Here is a 15,413-nt window from a genome sequence, read left to right on the forward strand (position 1 = left end):
TGTGGGTGGACTGAGTAAGTTACATGTTAGTGTGGGTGGACTGGATGAGTGACATGTTAGTGTGGGTGGACTGAGTAAGTAACATGTTAGTGTGGGTGGAGTGAGTGAGTGACATGTTAGTGTGGGTGGACTGGATGAGTGACATGTTAGTGTGGGTGGACTGAGTAAGTAACATGTTAGTGTGGGTGGACTGAGTAAGTTACATGTTAGTGTGGGTGGACTGGATGAGTGACATGTTAGTGTGGGTGGAGTGAGTGAGTGACATGTTAGTGTGGGTGGACTGGATGAGTGACATGTTAGTGTGGGTGGACTGGATGAGTGACATGTTAGTGTGGGTGGACTGGATGAGTGACATGTTAGTGTGGGTGGACTGAGTAAGTAACATGTTAGTGTGGGTGGACTGAGTAAGTAACATGTTAGTGTGGGTGGACTGGATGAGTGACATGTTAGTGTGGGTGGACTGGATGAGTGACATGTTAGTGTGGGTGGACTGAGTAAGTAACATGTTAGTGTGGGTGGACTGAGTAAGTTACATGTTAGTGTGGGTGGACTGGATGAGTGACATGTTAGTGTGGGTGGAGTGAGTGAGTGACATGTTAGTGTGGGTGGAGTGAGTAAGTAACATGTTAGTGTGGGTGGACTGGATGAGTGACATGTTAGTGTGGATGGACTGAGTAAGTTCCATGTTAGTGTGGGTGGACTGGATGAGTGACATGTTAGTGTGGGTGGACTGAGTAAGTAACATGTTAGTGTGGGTGGACTGAGTAAGTAACATGTTAGTGTGGGTGGACTGGATGAGTGACATCTTAGTGTGGGTGGACTGGATGAGTGACATGTTAGTGTGGGTGGACTGAGTAAGTAACATGTTAGTGTGGGTGGACTGGATGAGTGACATGTTAGTGTGGGTGGACTGAGTAAGTAACATGTTAGTGTGGGTGGACTGGATGAGTGACATGTTAGTGTGGGTGGACTGGATGAGTGACATGTTAGTGTGGGTGGACTGGATGAGTGACATGTTAGTGTGGGTGGACTGGATGAGTGACATGTTAGTGTGGGTGGACTGGATGAGTGACATGTTAGTGTGGATGGACTGAGTAAGTTACATGTTAGTGTGGGTGGACTGGATGAGTGACATGTTAGTGTGGGTGGACTGAGTAAGTAACATGTTAGTGTGGGTGGACTGAGTAAGTAACATGTTAGTGTGGGTGGACTGGATGAGTGACATCTTAGTGTGGGTGGACTGGATGAGTGACATGTTAGTGTGGGTGGACTGAGTAAGTAACATGTTAGTGTGGGTGGACTGGATGAGTGACATGTTAGTGTGGGTGGACTGAGTAAGTAACATGTTAGTGTGGGTGGACTGGATGAGTGACATGTTAGTGTGGGTGGACTGGATGAGTGACATGTTAGTGTGGGTGGACTGGATGAGTGACATGTTAGTGTGGGTGGACTGGATGAGTGACATGTTAGTGTGGGTGGAGTGAGTGAGTGACATGTTAGTGTGGGTGGACTGAGTAAGTAACATGTTAGTTTGGGTGGAGTGAGTGAGTGACATGTTAGTGTGGGTGGACTGGATGAGTGACATGTTAGTGTGGGTGGAGTGAGTGAGTGACATGTTAGTGTGGGTGGACTGGATGAGTGACATGTTAGTGTGGGTGGACTGGATGAGTGACATGTTAGTGTGGGTGGACTGGATGAGTGACATGTTAGTGTGGGTGGACTGAGTAAGTAACATGTTAGTGTGGGTGGACTGGATGAGTGACATGTTAGTGTGGGTGGACTGGATGAGTGACATGTTAGTGTGGGTGGACTGGATGAGTGACATGTTAGTGTGGGTGGACTGGATGAGTGACATGTTAGTGTGGGTGGAGTGAGTGAGTGACATGTTAGTGTGGGTGGACTGAGTAAGTAACATGTTAGTTTGGGTGGAGTGAGTGAGTGACATGTTAGTGTGGGTGGACTGGATGAGTGACATGTTAGTGTGGGTGGACTGGATGAGTGACATGTTAGTGTGGGTGGACTGGATGAGTGACATGTTAGTGTGGGTGGAGTGAGTGAGTGACATGTTAGTGTGGGTGGACTGAGTAAGTAACATGTTAGTTTGGGTGGAGTGAGTGAGTGACATCTTAGTGTGGGTGGACTGGATGAGTGACATGTTAGTGTGGGTGGACTGAGTAAGTAACATGTTAGTGTGGGTGGACTGGATGAGTGACATGTTAGTGTGGGTGGACTGGATGAGTGACATGTTAGTGTGGGTGGACTGGATGAGTGACATGTTAGTGTGGGTGGACTGGATGAGTGACATGTTAGTGTGGGTGGAGTGAGTGAGTGACATGTTAGTGTGGGTGGACTGGATGAGTGACATGTTAGTGTGGGTGGAGTGAGTGAGTGACATGTTAGTGTGGGTGGACTGGATGAGTGACATGTTAGTGTGGGTGGACTGAGTAAGTAACATGTTAGTGTGGGTGGACTGGATGAGTGACATGTTAGTGTGGGTGGACTGGATGAGTGACATGTTAGTGTGGGTGGAGTGAGTGAGTGACATGTTAGTGTGGGTGGACTGAGTAAGTAACATGTTAGTTTGGGTGGAGTGAGTGAGTGACATGTTAGTGTGGGTGGACTGGATGAGTGACATGTTAGTGTGGGTGGACTGGATGAGTGACATGTTAGTGTGGGTGGACTGGATGAGTGACATGTTAGTGTGGGTGGAGTGAGTGAGTGACATGTTAGTGTGGGTGGACTGAGTAAGTAACATGTTAGTTTGGGTGGAGTGAGTGAGTGACATGTTAGTGTGGGTGGACTGGATGAGTGACATGTTAGTGTGGGTGGACTGGATGAGTGACATGTTAGTGTGGGTGGACTGGATGAGTGACATGTTAGTGTGGGTGGAGTGAGTGAGTGACATGTTAGTGTGGGTGGACTGGATGAGTGGCATGTTAGTGTGGGTGGACTGGATGAGTGACATGTTAGTGTGGGTGGACTGGATGAGTGACATGTTAGTGTGGGTGGACTGGATGAGTGACATGTTAGTGTGGGTGGACTGGATGAGTGACATGTTAGTGTGGGTGGACTGGATGAGTGACATGTTAGTGTGGGTGGACTGGATGAGTGACATGTTAGTGTGGGTGGACTGGATGAGTGACATGTTAGTGTGGGTGGACTGGATGAGTGACATGATAGTGTGGGTGGACTGAGTAAGTTACATGTTAGTGTGGGTGGACTGGATGAGTGACATGTTAGTGTGGGTGGACTGGATGAGTGACATGTTAGTGTGGGTGGACTGGATGAGTGACATGTTAGTGTGGGTGGACTGGATGAGTGACATGTTAGTGTTGGTGGACTGGATAAGTGACATCTTAGTGTGGGTGGACTGAGTAAGTGACATGTTAGTGTTGGTGGAGTGAGTGAGTGACATCTTAGTGTGGGTGGAGTGAGTGAGTGACATCCTAGCGTGGTTGGAGTGAGTGAGTGACATGTTAGTGCGGATGGAGTAAGTGACATGTTAGTGTGGGTGGAGTGAGTGAGTGACACCTTAGGGTGGGTGGAGTGAGAGAGTGACGCCTTAGGGTGGGTGGAGTGAGTGAGTGACGCCTTAGGGTGGGTGGAGTGAGTGAGTGACATCTTAGTGTGGGTAGAGTGAGTGAGTGATATCTTAGTGTGAGTGGAGTGAGTGACATCTTAATGTGAGATTGAAGCCCAGTTTGGAGAAGTTTGGATCCAAGCCCGCGATCAACTGACCCTCGACCATATTGCGGCTCTATCATTTGGCCACGCAGTATGAAGGTTTGAAGTAAACATACGTTTCCAGTTATATTTAAGGCTTTTAGCTTTCCTCATTGGGAATACAGAATGTTTTCATTTTGTTTGTTCAGGCACATCATGACAACTGATGTTGACAATTGGCAAAGTGGGAAGACCTTCCCGGAAACCAACCTGCACATGTTGGACAGTTTGTTGTTGACTGATGTGACCTTTCTCGTGGGAGATCAAAGGGAGACAATCGAGGCTCACAAGTTTATTTTAGTCAGCCGTAGCTGCGTGTTTCACGCGATGTTCTGTGGATCGATCCCCGAGATGGGCCAAGTACTGATTCCTGATATACAGACAGACAACTTCAAGACCTTTCTAAGGTTAGTTGAGATGTTTAGTTGACACATGCATACCATAGTTTCTGTACCAAACACTTTTATTGACTTGTGTTGATATATCTGATATCAAAAGACACAAGTGTGAGATTCTCTATGTAACATTTACATTTCATCACCAGGTATCTCTACACGGATGAGGTGGAGTTAACTCCTAACACTGTTCTTGGTCTGATGTACGCTGCTAGGAAATACAACATCACAGGACTGGAAAAGCAATGTGAGGAGTTCTGCTTACAATCTTTGTCGCCTAGCAACGCATGTTTATTCCTTCAACAAGCAGACCTGTTTGATAAAGAAGACCTTAAAGACAAAGCTCTTGAAGTCATTAAATCCAATGCCGAGGTGAGTGTTGCTAGCGAGGGATTCTGCGAGCTAAGCAAGGAATGTCTAAAGCTGATCCTGAAGGCAGATGACATGAGAGTTGACGAGATTTGCATCTTCCGATCTGTGATGTCGTGGGCGGAAGCTGAATGTCGACGTCAGGGAAAGGAGGTAACTCCAGGAGAGAAAAGACAAGTGTTGGGAGAGTGTTTGTTTCTCATTCGCTTTCCAGCTATTCCAGAGGTGAAATTTGCCACAACTGTCTGCAATGAAGGTATTTTAAGTGATGCCCATGTCATAATGTTATTACAAAAATACTCTATAGGCGACCTGGATATACGGCCGTTTTGTGACTTATCTCGTGTGCCTACTGTCTATAACTTGTCTCGCTTACCTCCTGACCGACAGTACCACCAGACCGTGGCCAATTACATTGAAAGATGTCGATGTGATGCGTTGTATATATCCTGTGATGCCAGTGTTCACCTGACCGGGCTGAACATGTATGCTGGGCAGCTGGCGGACAAGGTATCTGTAGACATAGTTGTTACTGACAGTGATGACAAAACCCTGCTGCAGCATCACCAGGACGTGGATGTGACAGAGGGGCAACTCTCAGATGTGGTGATGTTTCCTTCACCTCTGTCTGTCAGCAAAGGAAAGAAGATAAAAATCAAAGTCATTAGGAAGGGCAATAAACATGTTGTAAATACGTGTACAATGAACAAGAAGCGATTGATGACACATGCTACATCAGGTGTTGTGTGGAAACTGGAGCACTGTAAGGAGAGTCAATCTCGCAACAGCCTTGAATATGGATTCCTCACTGGGTTTATCTACGAAACGTAGTGTATTTACCCTTTTACCCTGATCCGTATCAAGAGGTTCGGATGACTGAGGGACAAGATTCCTACCAACTATCTTTGTACACCAGTAATGTAATATGGTCAAAGTGAGTGTGTGAGTATGGTTTTACGCCGCTTTTAGCAATATTCCAGCAATATCACGGCGGGGGACACCAGAAATGGGCTTCACACATTGTGCCCATGTCGGGATTCGAACCCGGGTCTTCAGCAGGACGAGCGAACGCTTTAACCACTAGGCTACCCGACCGCCCCAATATGGAAATAAGCTACTCCTGGGCGTTGTTTATTGTGCAATCAAACACTACAGGGAGAATAAACCAATCAAAGTCACTCGGAAGGGCAGTAAACATGATGTATATACGTGTACGGTGAAGGACCCATGAATGGTCTGGTGTTGTGTGGACACTTGAGCACTGTACGGAGAGTACTTCAGACAACAGCCTAGAATATGGATTCCTTACTCTTCCAAATCCTCCGTCTATGTACGTCAGTAATGTAAACAGGTATAAATCACGGACAGCAGCACATGAATGGTACATATATTTGACCATTGATGCTTAATTCTTATCCACACGAGTCAACATGAGGCAACATTACGTACGTTCCTACTGGTAGAAACAGGTTTCTAAGATCATATCATGTTGTGTATAGTATATCATTTTTACGTTGATGACAATAGTATCAACAGCTTGATGACATACCTTCAGTAGCAAGGAGTTGTTTCAAATGAAAGCATAAACTCATACTTGTTTTTGAGCATTATTTATATAAACCAGAGAGTAACCATGTATTGTAACCAAACAGGTCATTGAGCTTACAGTAAAGGTTGACCAAGGGTTGACCTGTGATTGATTAGCTTGGCCACTGTGTTGGAATACGTTTGTGACCAGAATCCGGAATGTGTCCGATTGGAGGAATTGGGTATTTACCTATTTTGCTTTGCCACATATATGTTAGTTTGCCAGATTATATTTGTCAATTGTGTAAATATTGAGTTATTGTATGTTTTGGTTATAATTACATGTTCTTAATGGTGAAACTGAGTTGGGTCCTTCCTTTTGTCACTTGAAACACTGTGTCACTCGTAACATATTGATTGCATGTGACTGAGTATGGTTTTACGCCGCTTTTAGTAATATTAAAGCAATATCACGGCGGAGACACCAGAAATGGGCGTCAAATATTGTACCCATGTCGGGAATCGAACCCGGATCTTCGACGTTACGAGCGAACGCTTTAACCACTAGGCGACCCGACTGCCCCTGATTGCATGTCAGTGTATGTAGTAGTAGCTAAGGCCAATGATTGAATCAGACGAATATTGTGTATATGAGCTCCAGATTTATATAGATTAAAGAGAACTACAAAGTAGTGCATTCAGCGATATATGGCCTAGACTAGACCCGCCCTCTATCTTGAATCTCTGCACTTGAACTGCACTGTCCAAACACTTCTGAGATGATAAGCACCGCAATGAACCATCAATAAAGGTTAACATCATTACCGAACAACATAACATACCGTTAATCAGCCTCAGAACTTTTAATATATTTTTGTGGGTCTTGTTTGTAATTGGCACACAGTCAATTCTCTTTCCCACCCACAAAATAGACACAAATAACAAGCACACACTGTACGGCCCTTGCAGTACAAGCCGAAGGTCTTTAATGTCTACACCATACACATTTCCGTGTCGTTCAGGAACAGACAAAGACCATCTCTTGCTCCAATGTCACAGTGACATGCATCGTACTGTCAGATGGATTCTTGGATTCCTGGTTCCATTAGCGTATATATTGGTCCACGCTGTCCCAGGTAGTGTGAATTATAGTGATAGCTACTGATCGTTTTAGGGTTGGTTTTACTTTTGGGTGACTTCTGATGTTAAAGCTGTGTCAACTTTGGAAGTTTTGAAAGTCCATTGTGGGTGAATACTGTATATGGCGGGGAACACTTGATGCCCTACAGGAATCTCTGCTTGTTACAATTAGGAGCGACGTTTGGGTGTAGGTTCTAACAAAGGTATCGTGGCTGCCTAAAAGTCGGACCGGGCCTAGAGGTTAATATTGGCTAATTACTCAATTATCGACGACAATACGTACATATTATTGATTCAGGATATACACATATACATAACATTTATCAACAATCACAAACCACAAACGTGTTACATAATTTAGTTACTGCGACTTAAACGCTTGGAAATCAGAAAGTCGAGCGGTCGGTGAGATGGCTGAGCTAGGTAACATGAAAAAGAAGAATCGTAAAACGAAATAGGATTATAAACGCATCAAATATAAACTTTCAACTACAGTGATACACAATTCCATCTATCCGACAAAACTGAATCTATATACGAAATTGAAATGACATAAAACACGGCATTGTGCTCATATAAGCAAGGACGTTAAAGAAACCCATTTCATTTTTTTCTCACTTCTCACATTCAAATGGGAATATCAAGCGTTCGGTCCGACTTGGCCAGGACAAAGTCTTGTCCACCACGCGTGTCCTTGCTGATGTCTGATTCAGTAAAAACTTTCCGTGGCTAAATGCCAAATTGGTGTCTTGAGTAGGTACCGTTTAGGATACCACAAGCGTGACATCGACAGCCTTTGTATTTCGGTGAGACTGTAGATGTCACGTGACTTCAACCAGGAAGCAAGACGGGGGTAGTGTTGTCTTGAGGTGTTACACATACAGGTAAAGAAATCTTGCGTATATTTACATCAATGACTGTATATCGTGAAGTGTTCCAGGGACATGTACATACTTGTGTTCACCTAGATGCAACTCATTTAGGCCACAGGTCACTTTTAGCCAGTTAGTACTGATGATAGGAGTGGCAAATCGAAACTTGAGTATATGTCCCTGATTATCTCCCTTTGCTGTTCGCCTCACAGCAATAGCGGAGCTCTCTATACTCATGTATACTGCCATCAGTTACAGCTCCCCGCTACGACATGGTACAACCATGTATGGACTTGAACTACCGACATTATTGGTGACGTCGAATACTCTTTCCCCAGCTAAATACTTTTCTTTCTTTGCCAATTTGAATTTCTATTTCACTTCCACTATCATGTAATTGGTGTGGTAAGAATGTAAGGGGGAGTCCTAAACCTTTTCAAAATTCATTAAGGTATGGAATTCCAAAATTAACAGTCATACAAAAGAGGGCCAATTTCAAGATTATTGTTACACCCGTTTCCAAACTGGTGACCGATTTTACTGGGAGTGTAACGAAGGTGTCACACACTGGGAAGGAGCTTGTTCGTAATAGGGGATCATACTCATCGTTTGTTTTTGTTGTTCAATGCCGTACTCAGCAATATTAAAAACATATGACGACAGCCTGTAAATAATGAGACGGGACCAGATAATGCTCTGATTGATCTTGTGAGCAACGATCCACGCAGTCGGGGTACGACGACACGCAAAATCACATAGATTGTACACCAAATTCTTTCACAGGCTTGCTTGGAACGTAGCCACACTCAGATTCAGTGAGGTCTTCTATATAGGGGGGTGTTATAAGATACGTGCTAATCGTATGTTAGCTTCAATTTACTTTCCTTAAAGTTTGAATTACAATGTAAGCGTAATCATATTTACTCATTCTTAATGGAAGCAACATAATGGGTCAGTGATATGTATCTTAGCAACAGCTGAATCATTATGGACCGAAATAATTAGAGTGAGTGAGTGACATTTTAGTGTGGGTGGAGTGAGTGAGTGACATCTTAGCGTGGAGGGAATGATTGAGTGACATCTTACTGTGGTTGGGGTGAGTGATATCTTAGTGTGGGTGGAGTGAGTGAGTGATATCTTTACGTGGGTGGAATGAGTGAGTGACATCTTAATGTAGGTGGAGTGAGTGAGTGATATCTTTGCGTGGGTGGAATGAGTGAGTGACATCTTAATGTAGGTGGAGTGAGTGAGTGAGTGACATCTTAGCGTCGGTGGAGTGAATGATATCTTAGTGTGGGTGGAGTAAGTGGGTGGGTAGCGTCGGTGGAGTGAATGATATCTTAGTGTGGGTGGAGTGAGTGAGTGACATCTTCGCGTGGAGGGAATGATTGAGTGACATCTTACTGTGGTTGGAGTGAGTGATATCTTAGTGTTGGTGGAGTGAGTGAGTGATATCTTTACGTGGGTGGAATGAGTGAGTGACATCTTAATGTAGGTGGAGTGAGTGAGTGATATCTTTGCGTGGGTGGAATGAGTGAGTGACATCTTAATGTAGGTGGAGTGAGTGAGTGAGTGACATCTTATCGTCGGTGGAGTGAATGATATCTTAGTGTGGGTGGAGTAAGTGGGTGGGTAGCGTCGGTGGAGTGAATGATATCTTAGTGTGGGTGGAGTGAGTGAGTGACATCTTAGCGTGGAGGGAATGAGTGAGTGACATCTTACTGTGGTTGGAGTGAGTGATATCTTAGTGTGGATGGAGTGAGTGAGTGATATCTTTACGTGGGTGGAATGAGTGAGTGACATCTTAATGTAGTTGGAGTGAGTGAGTGATATCTTTGCATGGGTGGAATGAGTGAGTGACATCTTAATGTAGGTGGAGTGAGTGAGTGAGTGACATCTTATCGTCGGTAGAGTGAATGATATCTTAGTGTGGGTGGAGTAAGTGAGTGATATCTTAATGTGGGTGGAATGAGTGAGTGACATCTAACTGTGCTTGGAGTGAGTGAGTTATATCTCTGCGAGGGTGGAATGAGTGAGTGACATAATAATGTAGGTGGAGTATGGGTGGAGTGAGTGTTATCTTATTGTGGGTGGAGTGAGGGATATCTTATCGTGCCTGGAATGATTGACATCTTAGTGTAGGTGGAGTGAATGACATCTTAGTGTTGATGGAGTGAGTCAGTGACATCTTTGCGTGGGAGGAATGAGTGAGTGACATCTTTGCGTGAGTGAAATGAGTGAGTGATATCTTAGTGTGGGTGGAGTGAGTGAGTGACATCTTAGCGTGGGTGGAGTGAGTGACATCTTAGTGTGGGTGGAGTGAGTGATATCTTTATGTTTGTGGAGTGAGTGAGTGACATTTTAGCGTGGGTGGAGTGAGTGACATCTTAGTGTTGGTGGAGCAAGTGATATCTTAGCGTTGGTGGAGTGAGTGAGTGACATCTTAATGTGGGTGGAGTGAGTGACATCTACGTGTGGGTGTTATGAGTGACATCTTAGCCCAGTTTGGATTAGGTCGATTCTGTGTTTGTGAAATATAAGTGCATGGTGGTGTCAAACCAAGGATTTCGATGAGGGCAAATTCGGGAGTCCAGCCCGCGATCTTCACCCTGGCCCATATTGAAACTCCATCACCCAGTATAAAGGTTTTTATAAAACAAAAACGTTTTCAGTTAAATTTAAACTGTTCAGTATTCCTCCGTGGGTATACCGAGTGTTTCATTTTGTTTGTTCAGACACATCATGGCAACTGATGTTGAAAATTGGCAAAATGGGAAGACCTTCCCGGAAACCAACCTACACATGTTGGACAGTTTGTTGTTGGCTGATGTGACCTTCCTCGTTGGAGATCAAAGGGAGGCAATCCAGGCTCACAAGTTCATTTTAGTCAGCCGCAGTTGCGTGTTTCACGCGATGTTCTGTGGATCGATCCCTGAAATGGGCCAAGTACTGATTCCTGATATACAGACAGACAACTTCAAGACCTTTCTAAGGTTAGTTGATATGTTTAGTTGACAAATGTATAACTAAATTCTGCGTATACAAGCATACAAGCCTTTTCCGTGTGTTCTGACTTGTAATTACATCATTCAGTCGTTCCGATATGTTCAGGTACTTTTACACTGATATACCATAGTTTCTGTACCAACCAGTAACAGCGTGTAATACCTGGTCATATAACATTATCAAAATACATCCGGGTGAGATTCTCTATGTAACATTAACATTTCATCACCAGGTATCTTTACACGGGGGAGGTCGCGTTAACTCCTAACACTGTCCTTGGTCTGATGTACGCTGCTAGGAAATACAACACCACAGGACTGGAGAAACAATGTGAGGAGTTCTGCTTACAATCGTTGTCGCCTAGCAACGCATGTTTATTTCTACAACAAGCAGACCTGTTTGATAAAGAAGACCTTAAAGAAAGAGCTCTTAAAGTAATTAAATCCAATGCCGAGGTAAGTGTTGCTAGCGAGGGATTCTGTGAGCTAAGTCAGGATTGTCTAAAGCTGATCCTGAAGGCAGATGACATGAGAGTTGACGAGATTTGCATCTTCCGATCTGTGATGTCGTGGGCGGAAGCTGAATGTCGACGTCAGGGAGGGGAGGTAACTCCAGAAAAGAAAAGAGAAGTGCTGGGAGAATGTGTATTTCTCATTCGCTTCGCTACTATTCCAGAGGTGAAATTTGCCACTACTGTCTGCAATGAAGGTATTTTAAGTGAAACCCATGCCTTGATGTTATTAAGAAAATACTCTATAGGCGACCTGGATATACGGCCGTTTTGCGACATATCTCGTTTACCTCCTGTCTATAACTTGTCTCGCTTACCTCCTGACCAAGAGCCCCACGAGACTCGCGGCAGTAAATGTCGAATTGATGCGTTGTATATATCCTGTGATGCCAGTGTTCACCTGACCGGGCTGAGCATGTATGCTGGGAAGCTGGCGGACAAGGTGTCTGTAGACATAGTTGTTACTGACATTGATAACAAAACCCTGCTGAAGCATCACCAGGACGTGGATGTGACAAAGGGACAACTCTCAGATGTGGTGATGTTTCCTTCACCTCTGTCTGTTAGTAAAGGAAAGAAGATAAAAATCAAAGTCACTAGGGAGGGCAATGAACACTTTGTATGGACGTGTATAATGAACAACCAGCCTTTGAGGACACATGAAACATCAGGTGTTGTGTGGTCACTAGAGAAATGTAACGAGAGTCAATATAGCAACAGCCTAGAATATGGATTCCTTACTGGGGTTTTCTACGAAGCGTAGTGTATTCACTCTTTTACCCTGATCCGTATCAAGAGGTTCGGGTGACTGAGGGACAACATTCCTACCAACTATCTTTGTACACCAGTAATGTAATATGGAACAAGTGAGTGAGTGAGTGTGGTTTTACGCCGCTTTTAGCAATATTCCAGCAATATCACGGCGGGGGACACCAGAAATGGGCTTCACACATTGTACCCATGTCGGGATTCGAACCCGGGTCTTCGGCGGGACGAGCAAACGCTTTAACCACTAGGCTACCCGACCGCCCCAATATGGATATAAGCTACTCCTAGGCGTTGTTTATCGCGCAATGAAACACTACAAGGACAATTTCACAAAAATCACCGTGAAATAAGGTGAAATAAGTATGGCTGCCGGAGTCGTTACAACAGACACATAAGACAGTTCACATTTCATTAATGTCGAACACACTAGTAAGGTCCACAATGACTGGCTACCTCAATATCTGGTGTAATCGCCTCGCACTTGGATAACACGTTCTACACGCCGTCTCATGCTGGTCACCAGACGTCTGAATCTCTGTTGGGGAATCTGCTGCCACTCATCATGCAATGCATGGGTCAATTCCTGAAGGCTCTGAACTGGAGGATCCCTAGCTCCCACCCTACGATATATGAATAATGGAATGATGAGTTCCAACAAAATGCCGGACAGGAATTTGACATTGGGATTTTTATGTTGCTTCAGCCAAGCATTACATGCAGAGATAGTGCACAAATGATGCTCAGGTGTCTTTGACAGTAAGAAACTATACAAAAGTTCGTTTGTGGAACCATATAAAAAAATAAGGAGCATTCCCCAAGACTTGTGGTGGTTGGTGGCTGACTTAGCCATATTGACAGCAGCTGGTGAAGAGAAGCCAAGCAACTTTGCAACATGTTGTAGATATGGCCACCATAGAAATTTGAAAATTGACCTCACACCATTTATCTCAATGTGTCCTGCTCCAGGTAAACCAATATATGCTTGTAAAGTTGGTGACTGGCATCTACAACATCATCATTGGGGTGCTCAATACCACAGTGCTTACTCAAACCCTGCAGGCCCTTTTTGACAATAACCTGACAAACTGGACATTTGTACCATTTAGTAAGCATTCTGCTTAATAAATTGTAGGGAGAACCATCGCATCCGAGAACTAGCCACTTTCTACTGTTACCGAAGTCACTGTCTGAACATATCTTATCCAGAACAGTTTGAAGACTATTATATGATGCAGGATTGACCATGGCTGGATCACCCAGACTAATTTCAGGTTGAATAATTGGATGGCCAGAGGTTAAAAAATCATAAGGATTATCCCTTTTCTTAAAGGGACCACAAGAAAATGAATGTGTACATTCATCAATATTGTCACCGAACAAACCATTTCTACATGTCAAGCTGTTAAGAACTATTTCCAACCTGCTTTCCAAGAATGTATCCACTAATGAAGACAATTCATGATGAAACTTGTTACTAGCTACATCCAAAGCCTGTGCCATATCATCGCCCAAATTACATACTTGTAACCAAGCGATTGGTGATAATTGGGGACAACATTGGATGTCACTGCTGGGGTCATTTATGTACATAATGTATGTCATGACACTGCATTTTGGTCTATAATTTATTGATACATGCCAGGATCTACCAATCACTGGGTTATTATCAAAGAAAACTGTTAAAGAGCCTTTTTAGGGGCTATGAGGTGTTTCCGTGCCAACCTTCAACCAGGATGTAAGTGATGGATAGGAACCACAGGGTGAGGTGGAATTAAGTACATTAACACAGTTGTTGCTACCAGATATGAAATAAGTGAGTACGGAAATTGCAAATGATATCGGCGTGATGATTGTGGGAAGGACAGCAAAATATAGAAATTCCACACATCTTGCTAACATGACAGTTTTCTTTGAAGATTGAAAACTGTCAGTATCCTCAACTGTGGGGCAAACTAATGCACCTAAGAATGTCAACAAGAGAACATTTCTACTTTTCAACCAGTCCTGAATGTTTAAATTGTCATAAAAATTTGAAGATTTCTATTGGACTCCAACCTCTTTTATGTCTTCTTCTACTTGGGAATGGATGTAGCTGCCAAGGCCACGAGACAAAGAAGTGAGTTCATACTCCGAACGGTTATCAATGGACAAATCATCCAACACACTTTGTACGTTTTCCTTCAGTTTGTCTCAGGAATCGAGATTAATTTTTCATTTGTATACTCCGCACAGGCAGTGCACAGGTAGGTTGATCTGGGTTGAAGGTACTTTAGTACATTAAGTTTTATTCTACTTTTGGGGGGAATTTTCTTGATTTAATTAGATACACTTGGAACTCTCGATTTTTAGAAAAGATTTCGTGTTCGCTGCAACTTCATTTTCTGCCCATATTGTACTTTTAAGATATATACCTGTAACATTACAATAAATAGTATGAAATATTTTAATATTTTACACTTGTTTTCTTTTATGGCTTAATGTTGGCAAGCAGAAGGACCTTTGAAAACAATACTCCAAACTGTAAATCCAAGGTAAGCGACGTAAAAGCATATGTCCAAATTACGAACGCTTCATTCATTTCTGCGACCAACCACGGTTACAACGTGGCATGTATTGTCTACCATAGTTTTAGTGGGCGTTGGCTCACGATTTGGGTGTTACATCCCTTGCCGGGACTGCAGGTGGCGTGGCAGAGTAGGAAGCATGGTGGATGGAGAGAGGGGTTGACAAGGTACATTTCAGGTAATTTTTTACTTTCAATGTTGTCTTTTTACACTGATTTATAGCACAGAATGTGTCCAAATGGCGGAGGGATACACGGGTTCACAAACCGCCTCCGTGGTCTAATGGTAGAGCGTCCGCTCGGAGAGCGGAAAGTCCGGGGTTCGATCCCCAGCCACGTCATGCCAAAAGACGTAAAAAGATGGTACTTGTTGTTACCCTGTCTGGCGCTCAACATTAAGGGGCTAAAACAAGGACTAGTCGGTTCGGAGCCAGCATACTGTGTCTGAGTGGGGTATTCATGTTAAACTGCGGCATGGTATCTCAGTGGGCTAGCACTATAAATCGGCATCAGCCCGGACTAGTACAAGCAGCCACACA

The 15,413-nt window shown here is 43.9% G+C and overlaps 2 protein-coding genes across 3 annotated transcripts in view; both read left to right on the forward strand.

Moving 5' to 3' along the window:
- The window catches only part of LOC124143559 (BTB/POZ domain-containing protein 6-like), a 68,704-nt gene extending 63,288 nt beyond the window's left edge, over positions 1 to 5,416 (forward strand). For both annotated transcript variants that reach the window (XM_048389974.1, XM_048389973.1), the window contains exons 2-3: positions 3,873 to 4,130; positions 4,268 to 5,416. In XM_048389974.1, coding sequence (XP_048245931.1) covers positions 3,880 to 4,130; positions 4,268 to 5,318 — 1,302 coding nt within the window. In that variant the 5' untranslated portion in view covers positions 3,873 to 3,879 and the 3' untranslated portion in view covers positions 5,319 to 5,416. The remainder of the gene's footprint in view (positions 1 to 3,872; positions 4,131 to 4,267) is intronic.
- Positions 5,417 to 7,928: 2,512 nt separating this feature from the next.
- On the forward strand, positions 7,929 to 14,754 carry LOC125371680 (BTB/POZ domain-containing protein 6-like). The gene is made up of 3 exons (XM_048389659.1): positions 7,929 to 8,038; positions 10,762 to 11,019; positions 11,265 to 14,754. The coding sequence occupies exons 2-3, from the start codon at positions 10,769 to 10,771 to the stop codon at positions 12,304 to 12,306; spliced, it is 1,293 nt and encodes a 430-aa protein (XP_048245616.1). The 5' UTR covers positions 7,929 to 8,038; positions 10,762 to 10,768; the 3' UTR covers positions 12,307 to 14,754.
- Positions 14,755 to 15,413: the final 659 nt, after the last annotated feature.

This window comes from Haliotis rufescens, unplaced genomic scaffold (genome assembly GCF_023055435.1).
Source record: "Haliotis rufescens isolate VD_foot unplaced genomic scaffold, xgHalRufe1.0.p SCAF_8, whole genome shotgun sequence".
NCBI lineage: Eukaryota > Metazoa > Mollusca > Gastropoda > Lepetellida > Haliotidae > Haliotis > Haliotis rufescens.